Source organism: Bombus fervidus, chromosome 13 (genome assembly GCF_041682495.2).
Source record: "Bombus fervidus isolate BK054 chromosome 13, iyBomFerv1, whole genome shotgun sequence".
Taxonomy (NCBI): domain Eukaryota; kingdom Metazoa; phylum Arthropoda; class Insecta; order Hymenoptera; family Apidae; genus Bombus; species Bombus fervidus.
In genome coordinates this window covers 4,505,874-4,522,738 of record NC_091529.1, presented here as the reverse complement: position 1 = coordinate 4,522,738, position 16,865 = coordinate 4,505,874, and the positions used below count along the sequence as shown (strand labels likewise).

Genomic DNA, 16,865 nt, shown 5'->3' with positions numbered 1-16,865 from the left:
TTCACCCCACCTTCCGTCACCACCTTAAAGGAGATACCATCGACAACGAAAGATTCCAATATTCCTGCGCACGCAACGCCGTTTACACAGCTTTTTGTGCAACTCGTTCACCGAGTGTGTACGCTTTGTCATCGTGTCTGCGCGAGTTCTGTTGTTGCGAGTGTATCGCACACGAGCACACATGCTATCCTAGCCGAGCGAGAAACCGAGCCAGTATATGGACATTGAAGGGACAAGAACAGAATGTAACCAAGCAGATAGAGAAAGACAACGCTAGAGGATAAATTAAAGAGGGAAAGAAACGAATAGATGGAAGGAATGACGAAGGCGGACGTTCGAAACAGCGAGTAAGATGAAGACAGACGATGGAACGAGAGAGGACGATGAATTAAAAGGAAGACGATGAGTGTGAGCGAGTAGTGGCCTAACGGAAGAGAACAGAGAGAAAAAAGAGAGGGACAAACGTAGGAAAGGCGGTAAGGGCAAATAGAGAGGGCCTGATAGGAAAATAACAGGTAAAAGGAGATAAAGGAACAGATGGAGCGAATGACGGAACAAGAGAGAAGGCAAGTGTGACGCCATGGATAGCGAAGAATGGATCAAAAGAGTGAAAAAAGACGAGTAGACGCGAATCCGGACAAAGTGGGGTGAAGTAAGACAACCATAGGGTAAGAAGACGAATTAAGGATAGAGAAGAATAAGCGGAGCGAGTGAAAGAGAAAGAAGAGGTTGATCAGGAACGAACGTATGCGCGGGTGCTCGTCTGTGTACGAGGCAGTAAAACTTGCTTAACTGTGTGAACGATAATTGGCACATGAATCATGCATTCGGTTGTAGCGTGTCACTCGGTGTACGTTCCACTCAGGCAACTTTTCGAGCGCACGCATGCACGCACCGTCGTTATTATGCATACAACGCAAAATAATTATCGTAAACGCGAATCAAGCTGCGCGCCATTTGCATTTTCCACGCTAATATCGAACTTTGGCAACTTTTGCCAAACGATACGTCGGTGAGTCGTTCGAAAATTTTCACTTAGTTCTGCTATTATATTTCCTCACCTGTATCGGTCGACTCTCGCTTTGAAAAATAATGTTGAAACGCGTTGAAAAATCATATTCGGCGCGATAAATATCCCTTATAACGTTATTAACATTAAATTATATCCGTAATGACGGTCATCCTGTACGATCATAGTTTAAGGGTCAGGTTTATCGATCTCGTATCATATGAAAAAAATATCAGTTAGTACGGTTAACCACGACATGAAATATAGATCGTATCGATAGATTAGTAGCAATGTTGCTTATATAGTTGGTAGTTCAATCGAGGAAGAAGACCATTCTGATTCACTGCAGATAAGATAATTCTAGAGAAAAAATTTCCTCGCAACGACGCATCGTTAATATATCTGATTGAATAAGATCCGCGATCAAATTCAGACCACGTAGATCAGAGGAAGGGATACGTATACGGTGAGTAACAATGAGATATAGATTTCAATGGTACCTTAACGATCTGCATCGTCGTGCGCAAACCTGTTTATCGAGTTCACTGTAGGCATTGAGAATATCGACGATGTTATCGTGGCTCCCGCGGACATCCACCGACCAGATTTCCAGCTGTCATTAAAACATCTTCCTGTCTTTTATGTTATTTCCCCATTAAACCTGCACTTTCTATGCTGATTCAAATTTCCATCGCTCCTTTTGATAATAGTCTACAATATACTTTTTTACCTCCTAATACAATCTATATTTGTATTCGTGGTCTTTGGATACTTCAAACAGAAAGACTTTGTCTCATAATCAAATATGTACAACTGCTTATAAATATTTGAATGAGTTTGAAGATGATGGATAACGTTCGTATAATTTTTTGTATGATTTAATTTGCATAAAGGTCAGCGGTCTACCAGTACAATGAAAAATTGATAGAAATCGAGTAAATGAGAAATTTACGGATATTACGTTGGCAAGAAAAATGGGAGAAATAACGGAGAACAGGAATAAGAGAGAAACTGTTGCGTTTCGATTGGAATGTTTCTGTCCCTGTTTAATATTAATATTTATAAGACAACTCTAACACGTTTGAAAGCGAATTCAGTCAAAACTTCGTTTTTACAATAAACAACCATATGTCTTAATAACAAGGGAATCTCGTTTAGCTTTTCTAATTAGAGGCGAAGTAGAGTATAAAAGATGGTATCTTTCAAATAATTATGAGCGGTATATACTTTGTGTATTTTCTTCGTGTTAAATATCAAATAATCACGCGTTTCTCGCAATTTCAATCTACGTTAGTCATCTACGTTAGACCGTTACATTGAAACCGTTGTTAAAACATCTCCATCGCAAGGCAAATTTCTATGCACTTAATTCCACTGTTTCGACCAAGTTGCATTACGTTTAATTACACACAAGCAGAAAATCCATAGAAACCAGGACAGGACGCGAAGGTTGGACGATGCAATAGGACACAGAGTGAAAGGATGATGTAAAGATAATTATGTATTCGTCATTCGGCAAACGATAACATCAAAGTGCACTCAGCAATCGTGGACAGGAGGGACAGAGACGAAACTATAAGTCGAAATGCGATTTAAACGTCGCGTAAATGAATGGTAATTGTTCCAATGAAGGGACACTATCCCGGAGCGTGTTCGTGATCGGGCAAGTATCGCATGTACGGGACGGATTATTATTTGTTTTATCGGCTGTCCGAACGAATTTGTATTGTAGTGGCCCCGAACGAGAGTGCACGTGTGCAATTCCCTATGACCGCGTGTGTATCGGCGAACGATGACACGCACCTATACATGTGTCAAGTACACGTCTATGGAAAAATCGGTGAATGACTTTTACGAGCCTATATTCCACCGTTTTCTTCTTTTTTTTTTTTTTTAATTCTCAATCCATGCGATTTATCTCTCGATTAAATGTGTCGTTTGCTGGATCAACGATGATTGATCGCATCAAATACAATGCACGTTAAATTACACGTATCGCGTGCACATACAAAAGAAATTGAAATAACGTATTGTTCGATTGAAAGATCAGAAGACAACTGAAATCAGAAGATACAACTTTTCTTTTTCCGAAACTTCGTAGCGTGCAAGTCGTAGTCATAGCGACCGATCAAAATAAATAAATAATTCTTCGATAGTCGTGATGGCACATGGTTGAAATACGTGCGAAACGGTTACAGAAGTTTGACGAGTTCTCTTCGTTTTTTAATTTATAGCAGGTATAAAAGTACGGCGGGGCAAATTTAAACATTCATTTCGTAACGCGGCCCCAACACGAGCAACGAAAAAATCAGGAAGCTCCTCGAGTTTGAGATTTTCGACGTTGTAAAAATGTCTGGAGGAATTTATGCTGTATTAACGATGCTTTCACGAGCATGTTCTCTCCCGCGGCTTGTCGCTGCAAGCACCGATACGTTGATACTACCGAATTACCAACGCTACAACCACGAATTACCAACACTGGCTACGCGAATTACCCACACCGGCCGGCCATTATTCCGATAACCAATCAATAGGGTGCACGTACAGAAGCCTCGGGCTTCTAACGAATCGTTAAAACTAATTTCGTTGATGTGCCGCCTGTAGATAGCTGTTTATACGCGCGCTTTACACCGGTTGAATAGAGCTGGTTTATGTGGAATCAAGAATAGCTTATAGTTATGTATTCAAGCGAGTGGATGAATCCGGTGTCAGAGGATTAATATACTCGGCTGGTCGGCTACTATATTTCATCTTCTTAATACCTCTAACAGCTTCAATTATACCAAACTGTCATTTACACCGTTACTACCGTCAAATATTTTTCTGACTTTTTATATTATATTTCGATTAATCTCATATTTTATCTTCAAGTTTCAATAGACATTTTAATTCACAGTTTCGTAAACGTCCTTGCCGCTATTACCATTTGTACACGGGAAATTCATTAAATGTTTTACAAACGTTATAATGATCCGCATTAAAGTTTCTATCGGGGATAACGAGTTTCTATTTAAACGTGATAATAAAATAACCTCACCCGATTGTCCAGACACAAACCAGCAAACGGTAGAATGGAAATAAACACGCCTCTTACCTGGAACATATAAAGAGCATTGATAATTAAATCTAATGCTAGAGTTGAGTGTAAAAAGAGAATTAAAAGGGTTAAGTTTGTCGTTAAATTGATTTCCAATGGGTAGCTAATTTGGGCGTATTTATTCTCAGGTTTACCAAGGCAAAGAACCAGGCGTCGAAAATACGTAAGATTCTTATTTCCAGCGCAATTAGGTACCTTCGATTCTTAAAATATCGAATGTAAATTGACGCTAGTTAGAATAATCCCAATGCGAAACAAACCAACTGAAAATCCATTAGAACGTATTCGCTAATTCTTCGCTATTGTTTTTCCATTTTTATTCACCTAAAGTTGCATAATAAATTCCACGCTATTTAATCGCTGACTCATGGAAAAATGTGATAATAACCAGCCCCGTAATAACACATGGGACATACTCTACCTCCAATCTTGTCTATATTTTTGTCAAACTGACACTGCTGAACCGGCTTAATTTCAGTTCACCGTGGCAATGTATGCATATATTCATGCGAGCGTGTGTTCGGATCGTTCCACATTGACCAGGCCAGGTTCAGTCAATTGTTTGGCAGTGACGAGGCCCTTTGGTACCTGTGCAACGACGATGGAACCACTATTCTCGTACAGTGAAACTTTCGTCCGTGAGCCCGGGCGATGTTTGTATCCCCGCAACACTCGGTTCGAGCCCCTTCAATTTGTCAAGACTTGTCAAATTTTTTCGTTTACATTGCCGGAGCGAGATCCGATTTTAGAGACCGCGAATACGACGACCAACGGGAAATACAGAGCGAGCGGGACATGGGGAACAGGTCATTAAAATCGTGCAGGATTTCGTCCTTCTCCACTTGCTTCTCGTTCGCGTTGCAAAGTGAAATCGTAGGAGAGGGGATTTATCGACGATTCGACGGGGTTCGGATATTTTAATTAACCGAAAATAATTCCAGTGACTCGCGAAATTAGGTTAAGCTTGATTAATGATTGCGTCAATTTCGATTCATTGAGCGCGATTTGTTCGATGAGTTAGCTGTTCTTTGGTATTTTCCACTTTCCATTCAATCCTTTCTAGAGGAATTTTTCTTTCAACAATGAATACAATTATGCACGTAATAGCATAGACAGGTTTAAACGAGAATATACAGCGGATATAAAAGCTACATACGCGCAACTGTATTTATCACGACATTCGCGTAATTATTAATCGGTCGAAGTTTCGAAAATTTGATATTAGAAAATAGGAAATGTTAAACTTGACAGAGAAAAGCAAAGGTTTTGTTGGAAAATAACCTCGAAAGAATCGGTAATTATACGGCTGAAAATATGGCCACTGGCACCTTATTTTGAAACACTTGATAGCTAAATATAATTGAGCGTTTGCTTTTAGTACAATTTAGGTGTTCGATCCTTTTTTTCATTCAGCATCCGCCACGCTTTTCCAACACTGTTTTTTTGCGGACCGTCCACGACATGTAAAGATTAGTGTGCAGACATAAAAGGGCCAGACGAACGTGAATGCGTATGCACGTGTATACGTATATACGTGCGTATTGTTGCACCACGGAGAAAATAAAAAGAGCACGAAAAAAAAAAATAGAAGGGAAAAAAACGAAAGAGAGAGAGAGAGAGAGAAAGAGAGAGAAGCAAAATGAAAAAGCAGCAATGGCGCGAGAGCAAGACGGAAACGCGGTGAGGGAAAAAGACACCATCTGTTACCGGCAATGAAATATATCTGTGTCAAAAAAAGATGGGAAAAAAAGAAACAGGAGCAAAATGCCCGAGAATGGCATAGAAGCGATTGTGCAACTAAAAAAGCTGTTCAATAAAAAGGGACAGTGGGAGAGGAAAAAAAGAGTGTAACTTGCAGAGATTAGCGAGGCTCAAACAGCTAGAGGAATTAATCCATTAAGAAAAGGAGGGTAATTGAAAAATATACGCTTTCAAGCAAATTGTGCTACCTACTCGTTGCGCGTGAAAGCGCAGATGTTATCACCAACATTTTGTTAATTCTCTGTCTAACCGGTTTAAAATCAACCTAATTATATGGAAGTTTTCTGTTCACCTCGTGAACGAATAGGGAAGAGTACGACAATTGGATGTAATAGGGCAAATTCTTCATTGGATGACGCGGATGTTTACATAGTTGTAGGAAATCATTGCATAGGCGTAACGTTATGTTACGTAGATCCTAAAAACGTATACATTTGGGACGTTCAAAAGAAGAGAAAAATAGAAAATACACGTAATATTGAAAAATATATGAAACATTCAAAGTACAGTACTCGTTGTATAATAATTACTGCATAAATGAAACAAATTTTCTACGTCTCACTCTCTTAATTGTATTTATATATTAACTTGCACAAACATCCACTGTATATTGATATCATATCGGGTCATATTAATTTCAATTACTTGTACGCATTTCGATTGGTCGGGAGTTAAATCAATACAACGTGACACGTACATACCAAACTAACATCGATCGATCAACAACGTTTTGGTATCCGTTAATGGGTCGCGTACGTGAATTACTTCTTTTGCCAGCGTTGTTGTTAACGCGCGAGATCCACGCCATCCGATTAATTCGATGTAATTTTCTAGCAACAACTTTGTGTATGCGTGTTCCTCCGTAAGACCGATTTCCTGTTCTCAAGCAAACGTACTTGATTATCGAGCGCAAATTGATTCGCGACACATTTCCCATCTTTTATTTCGTTTATCGAACCTATATAATTCTCTGGTTCGTAATAATAAAGTAATTCGATCATTTCTTTCACGATCGTAGCAACTTCAACTATGGGACGTCACGCATATTCCAATAAGCTAGAAATTATTTTGAACGTTTGTTGCTTCATGGTGGCCAGCTCGCGAGGCAACACGCAATACCCGTTATTATTTGCCGTGAATGTTCTTTCTTCAATTACGTGAACGCCGGCGAACCTAGAATAGCAGGAATAGTTTGGTTTGGATGCTCGGTTATTTCGAATAGCTAGATTATAGTTATCGAACAACTTTATTGGCCGGACGCACGGATATCTACGTGGCCACTATTAATCTCTGTGTTGTACGTGTGTTTGCGTATAATTGCGAATATTGTTGATACATTTAAAAGCTACATTTGAAGCACGCCTTTCAAACCGATCGATCCGTTTCGTTCATTTATTCATTTATAGCAGATTGAAATTTGTTTTATAACGAAATTATACGAACGTAAAGCCGTAATTATTTGTCCTTTTCTCTGTAGATTTAAAAAAAAAGGGAGGGAGGAGAAATTATTATAAAAAATTGCAGTGGAAAATAATGGAAAAATTGGAAATATACTTCCAATTTGAAATATCGATATCTCGAGCATCTGCCGATCTCCAGCGGTCAGTCTTCGTTTCTCGGAAAAATCTCACGAGAAACATTTGCATCCTTTGTTCATCACAGCGTTCGACGAAAACAAAAAGAGAGAATTCTTTCCCTTTTCTTTTTTTTTTAACGCGATAAAAGCGGCAGACCGCTATCGTGGATTAGCGCAACGTGGAATTTCGCAGTCCCAGTTAATTGCTTCTTCCTTTTCTTTTTCCTTTTTTTTTGTTTTTTTTGTTCAATCGGTCCGCCGCCAGCAAAAGGATTTATTCACCCCTTACCATCGTCAATCGGGGAACAATGAAATTCGACGAGTTTACTGGCCGGTGTTCTTATCGCGACGCGCAAATTTTATCACTGAAACACAGTCTGCCACGATTAAATTGATCGTGAATCGTGACATCGAGATTCGATTTGCTCTCACCACACCACGCGATTCATCGTTTCGTTCAGATAATTAAACGTTATCCTATGCGCCACTAAATGTACATATCGACCTTAACGATTATTTTTCATTAACGCGCCCGTACATTCATTATCGCGTACAAACATCACGTATGAAGAAAAACACGATAAGTCATTTCTGTTAATTATATTTTATTTGGATACTATTTTACGACGAGCAATTATTACATATTTCGGAAATTTTCCACGCGATGAAAGAAACAAACAACGTAATTAACTCCGCGAGCAAATGCAAATATACATTTCGATGGTTTATAGCGTAGCAAATTTCAAAATTACTTTCCCAGAAAAAATAAAACACGTAACTTATCCTCTTCTTCCTTTATAATTTTCATATTATTCCTTCTTCCATACTGCCAGTTCTTCGAACAAATAATTCTATATCTAAGATATAACTGTTTCTTGTCATCGAGCAAAATATATCCAGACCTGTTTCATTGTTACCGGTTTTAAAGATGTTTGAGAGAGGTCTGCTTCGAGGAATCCAGAAAATCTCGTCGAGACGTGTCGCAATTGTAGTTTACCTCATCGGACTCCGGTTGACACACTAATGCGGTGTCAACCAAGAATTTGCCTTTTCTCGAGCTTCTTACACCATTTCCATACTTGAAAAAGCAACTCGAGGCTTATTTTTACAAACCTTTCCAGGCACAAAATACAGCCTCGATCGGGACAATCTCTGTTTCATACAATTCAATGAACCTGACAAAGTGCATCTCGTTCAACGAGACTAGTTCTCGATATCTTTCGTAGAGCGAAACTCTAGAGGAACGACGTACATTTCAAAGTCCAACGACAAGTGTTCGTACAAAATAACAATGGACAGCACGAAGGAAAGTATCATAAATGAAACGTACTTGCTAACCGATATTACAAGCCGTTTGCTCTCGATACGCAACGTTTACCAGATTGCAAATTAATCTACGAACATAATCAAGGTTATTAACGACTCGAGAATCTCGCAGCTGTCCTCACAAACGAAGCTGTTTAGCAAAGAAGAAGCAAGATAAGGACAGCTAATTCAAACCTATTAGCAGCAAACCGAGGTACTAACTACAAGTGCTAAATGACACGTTCTCTCAGTTTCTCGATTTAGTTTTCGCATAGGAATTTTCGTTTATTATTTATACGTACGTTCGCTGTAGATTGTGTTTTGTACGCCAGAAAATAATTTCCAATTCTTGTCTCTATATTGCAAAACATTGCGTATAATGCCGTAAAGCAAAAATATCATCAAGAAGAGAGCGATAATAAAGTTGCAGCGTGAAAGATTTCGATTTGCAAGAATGTCCATTATGCCCGCATTTCTCACAGAATGTTCTTTCCCTTTTTTTCACCCATTCTCCCCTCGTACATTTCTTCTATCCATCCTTAACCCCTTTGCTCGTTTCTCGGCTTGTACCCTTAGGAGTTTCTTTGCAGCACATTGCAGCTTCTTTCGCGAGATTTCCACGTTGCCGTTTTTCTTTTCTTTTCTTCATTAAACGTCAGGTTAAACATTTTTTTCACCGTCCTTATCCGATACGATTCCATCGAAACTGGCTGTCACCGTAACTCTCTCGCATAATTAGCAGTTTATAATAGCGAAAACAGGTATCTTGTACACGCTCGCCTTTACGGCTCATTTGAGAACTCGTTTGTATAAATGCACATAGGCGTTACGTGGCGATGACGCGTTGCACGCGCGTATTTGTAAGTATTTGTAAGAACGCTGACCGTAGAAGAATTTAATCTCCTTGTTCCATGAAACGACTAATAACCCGAAAATGTGTACAGAAGCTACGAGATATTTATTACAAACATATTTTCAGAGAAATTAATATACGGTATGAGTAAGCATCTTAAACACGTAAAGAGTGTTAGAGGCTCGTTAGATATCGAGGCTCGTCGGTATAACGATAACTTACCGTTTAAATATCATCGCGATCTCCGTGAAATACGAGTTTGCGCGCCAAATATTTTCTGCCCTTTATGTACGTACACTGTACGTTTTGAAAATTGTTTCAAACTTTACTAGTATTAATCACGGTAGACGAGTCACGTAACAGCGCTAATGAAGTTTCAAAATGTTTCGTATAAGGCACGTAATATATTCATAAAAGATGTCTACGGGCGTTCGAATACTTTTATGGGCCTGTGTATTGTTCGTACACCGACGTACACAGATAAATGCCACAAATGGAGACGCGATAAATCATTGTCCATTCGCGTTCAAGATTTTTTCCCATTCCCTCGACACGAATCGCGCATTTCCAGGTGCGTTAATGCCAGCCTCTGACCGACCGTATGTTATTTTCATCGTTGTAATAAATACTTGATTATCTAATCAACGCTATTATTGTGCATCGGGCCGGCTCGTATCTCTGTTTGCAAAACTGTGATTCTGTTTTCGTGGATCGTGACAAATGGACAATTGCTTCCGCTATTTCGTACACGAAAAATCCAGTCAAAACAATTTAGCTAGATTCGGCAATTTGTTGCAACCAACCGAGCGAACGAACCGGCTGGATAAAAATAAAATGGAAAGATCTGTCCCGTAGAAATTGACGAAACGTTTCTAGGACTTGCAACGGTCGAAATTCATTCAAATAACTAGACTGCGAGTGTATTTATGCAAATTTATAATTTAACCACTGCTAGGACAAATATACCCAGACATTTGTTTCGCTTACTAAATTCATGTCGAGTCCTATACTTTATACACTTTATATGCTTTCGCGCGCTGTACGAATACCACCGAATGGAAAAGAGCTTTCTGCTGATTTTTTTTCTTTTTTTTTTTTACATTTTAATGTCACTCCTGTGCTCCTTCTCCGTATACGTCATACCATTCTGTGCATATTTGCGCCTCTGAATTTCCTCTAAACGCATAAACGTTCACGGTTTAACGACATGGACGTTAAATAGCATTAAAATAAGGATTCGATAAAAAAATTCAATCGTTAGATACTACTTTTCATAGCGAACTATTTCTGCATTTTTAAACGATGAACATACTGTGTTTTATGCTGTATGAAAATAGTACGAGCATTAAAAGGAGAATTACGCGGCAAACGGCTCGTGAAACAAGGCAGGACGTGACAGATACGTTGATTGTTTCTATAATTATTCATAACCAATTAAATTCTAAAAATGCAATCCAATCGACTATAAATTATGCCGCGCACAACTATATCCCCCCTTTTCCGTGACAGTTAATTTCCTGTTTTATTGCCGTATCGATCGGTAATTAAATTGGAGCCAACAACGGCCAACACTTTTATACGACAGAAGCTTTGCTGTGGCGCTTCCGTAAAATTCGTCCCATTTTATTACCATACATTCGTTAATCCCTTGTTTAATAACGCCACTGCCAACGCGGCCGGTTTATTCCAATTTCTGCTCGATGTGCAAATAAAATTTCCGAGTGCCTACCGCGCGTGATGTCATATTCAATGAAGATAACACGACCAATTCACTGTCAGCTGTTTTTAGTTGGCGTGATAAAGGATGCAACGATGCTTTTATTTTTCTTATCATTATTTTCCTTCCTTTGTTTTTTCTTCTTCTTAAAAAAAAAAAAAAAAAAAAGGAACAAAACGATATATCATGTTCCTCAACCCTCCAATTCTACCACTGGTGAGAGTCCGATTAAATTAAAAAATTAATACCGGAAGAGATTCAAAGATCTTCGAAATGTTTTTGTCTTCGAAATTAATGTTACGAATCTGCATAATATTTTCATCGATCAAGTCTATAGTCCTAACAAAGGATAATCAAAGCAATAATAAATGAAAGGGAGACGAATAGGTAGAATATCTTTTGAACAAAGTCGCGCGACACGTAAGAAAAAGGAAAAAAAAAAGAGGAGTTTGTATTCTCTTTTACATATCACGTCAACGTGTACAAGAAAAACCATTCTCCGACCCGTACAAGCAAAGTAATTTGAATATAAAAGGGTTAAGTGTCCCATTGAACGTGCAGCGAATAACAAGTCTACTTACCACGACCCGAATATCTTCGCGAAAGAAGATTAAAATGTCGAAACGATAAAACATTCATCGAGGAAAACATTCAACGAATATTATGAAAAGGCACGAAGAACATATCCAGGAATATCTAAGAATCGTTAGACAAAGGGGATAAAAATTTTTTAATTTAGTGGAAGCTTCCGAAGAGAACGTACGGTATAAAAAAAAAAGAAACTATGAACAACGACTATCGTACTTTTATCATACTTTTAAAACGGTCAAATATTAGTAAAATGTCGAAATAAGATCGAAAGATGGAAAGAATTCTCTAGAAACGTGTAAAAAAATTATAGAAGAAAAGGGCTGAAAATATGAAATTTAGGGAAAGTTTCCATAGTGGAGATCGTCGATTATTATTATTAATTCGACTGTATTATACTTCTGAAAGGATGAAATATTCATCTAGGAGAATGATAGGAAGGATTTTCGAGAAATATGTAAAAATTGCGGAGCAAAAGTGATGAGAATGTGAAATTGGGGGAAAGTTTCGATAGTAGACGTGGCACATAGAACGTTACAACTGTGAACAATGAATATCGCCGGTACTAATCCGATTTTAATACTCTTGAAAGGTTAAACTTCGGGGCAGTGATAAAATCGCCTCGCTTTTCCCGTTCGATATCCAGCTCAATGACAATTTAATAAATCCTTTATGTGGCGTTACGAGCGCGAGCAGCTACCAACCAGGAGAAAGTCACAAAGCGTAATCGAATCAGAATTTTATGACTCATCGCTTGTTCGATTGTATTATTTCGTCGAACGTTAAGTAATGAACACGGAACAAATTGGCGTTATTGTGTGGCAACTGGTTGTAAGTCAATCGGCAAATTCACTCCCTTATAACCAACTCTTGCCTTTCGCGCCACTCTTAACATTCTATGATACTTAATTAATAGATCGTCCGTCGCATAAAGTTACATCCTCTTTTTCTTTGCTTTAATATTTCTCGGCGAGAAGATTTTATGGAAAACTCTGTGCGAACAAAGAGGGAAGAAGAGGTCTTCGAGTTCTTTAACTCGGTTTCCTTTTCTTTTTTGTTTCTTTTCAGCAAAGTTGGACTTGAATCACGAAAGTGTTTTATTAAGGCAGATTTATTATTATTCCAGAACACGGCCTTATTTCTACCGTGAATTCTATCTGGTCCCTCCGAGTTCACTGAAATTTTCTTCCTGTTTTTAACGCGGCAAGGAGTTAGGTTTCGCGATTTATCAACTTTATGCAAAGTCGTCTGACCCGTTTCCGACCAACCGAACAACGTTTGCAAAGACGCGCATACGTAGAAATTTTACATTTTTCTGTTTCCTTACGATTTACGATAGGAAACTTTTTAATCAACATTCGGTCAAAATATTTCGCTTATTATATCACATATACCCGTATACGAATATCAATCGGCAAAATGATCCAAGGATAAAAATAATAAATATAAAAAAAAAGCAATTAGCATAATTTACTATTGAAAGGCAGTCAATCAGAGAAGGTAAAGTAAATAAAACGAAAGAAGTCGTATGATCAGAGCGTATTTTCATCGGCAAGAGGATTCAGATTTCTTTATGAAGGTTATTCATTCTTTCCCCTCCAATTCTTGTTTGGTTACATTAAAGGAGGGAGCAAATATATTTTATTGCGGAGATGGGCTCCATGATAAAAACGTTCCTGGGGATATCGATCTCTCCGGGACTGGCTCGCTTCAAGGTGACTCATTACAAAGTCCGGATTTAATTTTCCGAATATCACCTTACTGTAAGCTTTAATATTAAATAGTCTCGGTTATTTTCTTTCTTTCGCGCAACGTAATACCTAGCTAGGCTGATCGATCGATCGTACCAAGGGTTTAATAACTCTTCCCTCCCGTTTTTTATTTTTAGCACAACGAGATTGTAATTTGCAAAACGGCCGAGCAAACGTTGCCAACATAGTCTATCGTTCGATCAACGTGAATAAACATTTGCATACTTTTGTTACTTCGTCTAACGTTTTATTCTTCTTTCTTTTTTTTTTTTTTTTTTTTTTTGTCCCCCACTCCGGAAAAACAGGATTAGCGGACAAACTCGTTAAGGAAACGTACTGACCGATATACAGTAGAAAAGAAGTGGATCTTAGCTTAGTCGAACAATTCGAATTGTGCTTTTACGAAGCCATTGAAACCTTGCACGTATTCAGATGTAACTTTTAATTTTTAACAATTTTCTCGTAGTATTATTACGCGTTATTATTAGACTAGGGATATTTATTCATTTTACGGGATATTTAAACGTGTAAAAATATTTAGAATGTACACGATGCTGAAAAATGTATGAATTATAATATTTAACGGATGAAATTTCTCTTTAAACTTAATTTCTTTTTTTAATTCTACTTAATTTTCATTATGAAAATATGAATTTTCGCATGAACATGCACAAGGTAACCGCTGTGTATGTGATCTATTTTTACAACACATAATTTCTTCGTAGAATCGATTGGCGTTCTATTTGCTCGATTTTCTAAAAGGTAGCTAACGAAATGAAATTACGACATTTAATAAAGCAAAGTTTGTTTGGAAACTTTGCAGACGTTTATTCTTTCATCGATCTCGAGTTGGGTTCGGCAGGGAATACAAAGATAAAGAGAATGCAGCGATTTAATAAAGCTTGCAGGTGGACGAGCAAATAAAGGTGCACGGACGTAAATCTTCTTTGTAAAATCTAATCTCATGCAGCAATCCGATTAACCTTTGATCTTATTCGCAACAAAATAGTCTCGCGACGTCTAAAGTGGCCTACAATCTGCAACTATCGGCTACATAATAAATTTCCTTTCATAGCTAATATCAAATTTATTTAATATATCGCCACGGACCTTAATTCTTAACGAAACTATGATAAAACAAACAACACGTCGTAAATTTATTTTTCATTTATTCGTTATTTACGCTGTTCAACAATGTACGAATGAAAATATTAAATTTCCCGGAGTCGTTGCAAATTTATAATACATTTCACTTACCGTAAATTTTACGATAGCAGGTGAGGAAATATCGCAGCGAGGGAATATTTTTAAATAAACGATAAAACGTTTCCATATTTTCCACGGCGTTATATTCGTTCCGCCAAACCTACGTATACGCACAAGACATTAATGTATCGCGATGGTATAACGTTCCATAATATTATACAGGATTAAGATAATAATATGAACATCAAACTGTCTAGTTACATCGATCTCTAGCTGCCTTTCTACCTCCTCCCTAAATCGAGTTCATTCCCAAAGAACGTTATATTATACACCGCGTCGAAAGTGCTTGATCTTTCCTTATAGAGGAAAGAGAGGAAACTTTATAAGTTCCATAAATATTTAACAGACGAAAACGTAACCGACGAAATCGCGGAATTTTAAGTACGGTTTATCAGATAAAGCTCGAAGAAATCTGTACATATCTTTCTTCTTCCCCTTTTTTGCAACTCTCTCTCTCTCTTTTTGAAGATGAATGGTAAGGAAGAGGGGGAGTAAGGATTAAACGGATTATCGATTTGACCCGATGACTGTCCTTTAACCTCGTTGCAAGGTGCAACGGGTCATTCGTATATATATATATAATATATATATATACACACATATATATATATTCGTGTTTCGTAATAGAAATTGACCATCGATTCGACATTTGGTTCGTTGGCATTGCTCTCAGCAACGCGCAATCAACGTGACGATCAACCGAATGCCTGCATACGCGACACAATGATAAGCCGTCTCTATTTTCGCAAATTGGGATTTCGCGTTTGTAGTTGCAATAACCGAGAAGAAGCGAACAAAACGCTGGTGAACGTTGGAACTATCGAAATGTTAAACAAAGATTACGTGAAATTAAATTAAATGGAATTTTGTTTGTTAAGTGAATAAAACGACGAATAAGCGAGAAAAATGCGATAAGAACAGTTTTGTTGGTTTTCTTACATTGATGTTATTCGGCAATTAAAAAGATGTGATTTTAATGTAACGTAATTAAAAAGGGGAACAACCTATTCGATTCAATGCTACAAGATACTTTTATCGGAAGATAACAGATTCACGAAGTTTTATGATATTTTGTTACGTTAATGATATATATGTTAATGGTATTTCGTGTTCTTTATCGAACGTTTTTGAAATTAGTGAGTTTCTTTAATCAAGAGGCGCACGAACAAGTGAGTGGAGAAACCATTGTTCTAGGTAACAACGCTGTAATAATAACGGACCATTATCGCGCATCCTGAACTCGTAAAATCTATTTAACCGTTAAATATATATCCATGTTTAAAAATGAAGAAATATGTTACACATATATTTTACGAGTGATGATGAAATATTACGAGACTATTTGAAATAACGATGGTAAAATATTTCCGTTACGTTCCCGTCCACATGTAAAATTTCATAAATGCAAATGTTCGCAGATTATGATTTTAAGGTAACAAAAAATCGTAATAAAAATCCATTAATATAAAACATGAAGTATAAAAATGTGAAAAATGTGAAAATATTTGTTTCTCTCTGATTAAAAAAAAAAAAAAAGGGAAAAAAAATGTATAAATTTTCTATGACGATGGATATTAAAAATATTTCTTTGTTGTCGTTCGATTAATATGTCTCTCCGATTTCGAAAACATTACACCGGACCTCTTTACATGCTACTCGTCCCGACTCACATACACACCGATCAGAAATTTCATTGCCAAGCGTTACGAAAAACCTTCGAAATAAAGAAACGAACGAGTTTGCAGAACATTCGATACATATTCTCATTTGCATTCGAGATAGGCCACGAAACGCGATAACGTCGAAGAAATACACGATGTAATGCAACTAAGATTACGTCTCATTAGTGCAATTAGCAGACATGAAATAACAACGCTCGAATACGGTAATAAAATGATGAATACGGTGAGGTTAACGACAGAGAGCTATATATAGAGGAAGA

General features: G+C 37.6%; 1 protein-coding gene across 4 annotated transcripts in view; it reads right to left on the bottom strand.

The window, feature by feature from the left end:
- Window positions 1-16,865, bottom strand: part of LOC139993580 (uncharacterized) — a 173,528-nt gene that overhangs the window by 67,816 nt on the left and 88,847 nt on the right. For 3 of the 4 annotated variants that reach the window (XM_072015440.1, XM_072015441.1, XM_072015444.1), the window contains exon 3: window positions 4,047-4,103. The exons of the other annotated variant lie outside the window; for it this stretch is intronic. In XM_072015440.1, coding sequence (XP_071871541.1) covers window positions 4,047-4,103 — 57 coding nt within the window. The remainder of the gene's footprint in view (window positions 1-4,046; window positions 4,104-16,865) is intronic. 4 annotated transcript variants of the gene reach the window in all.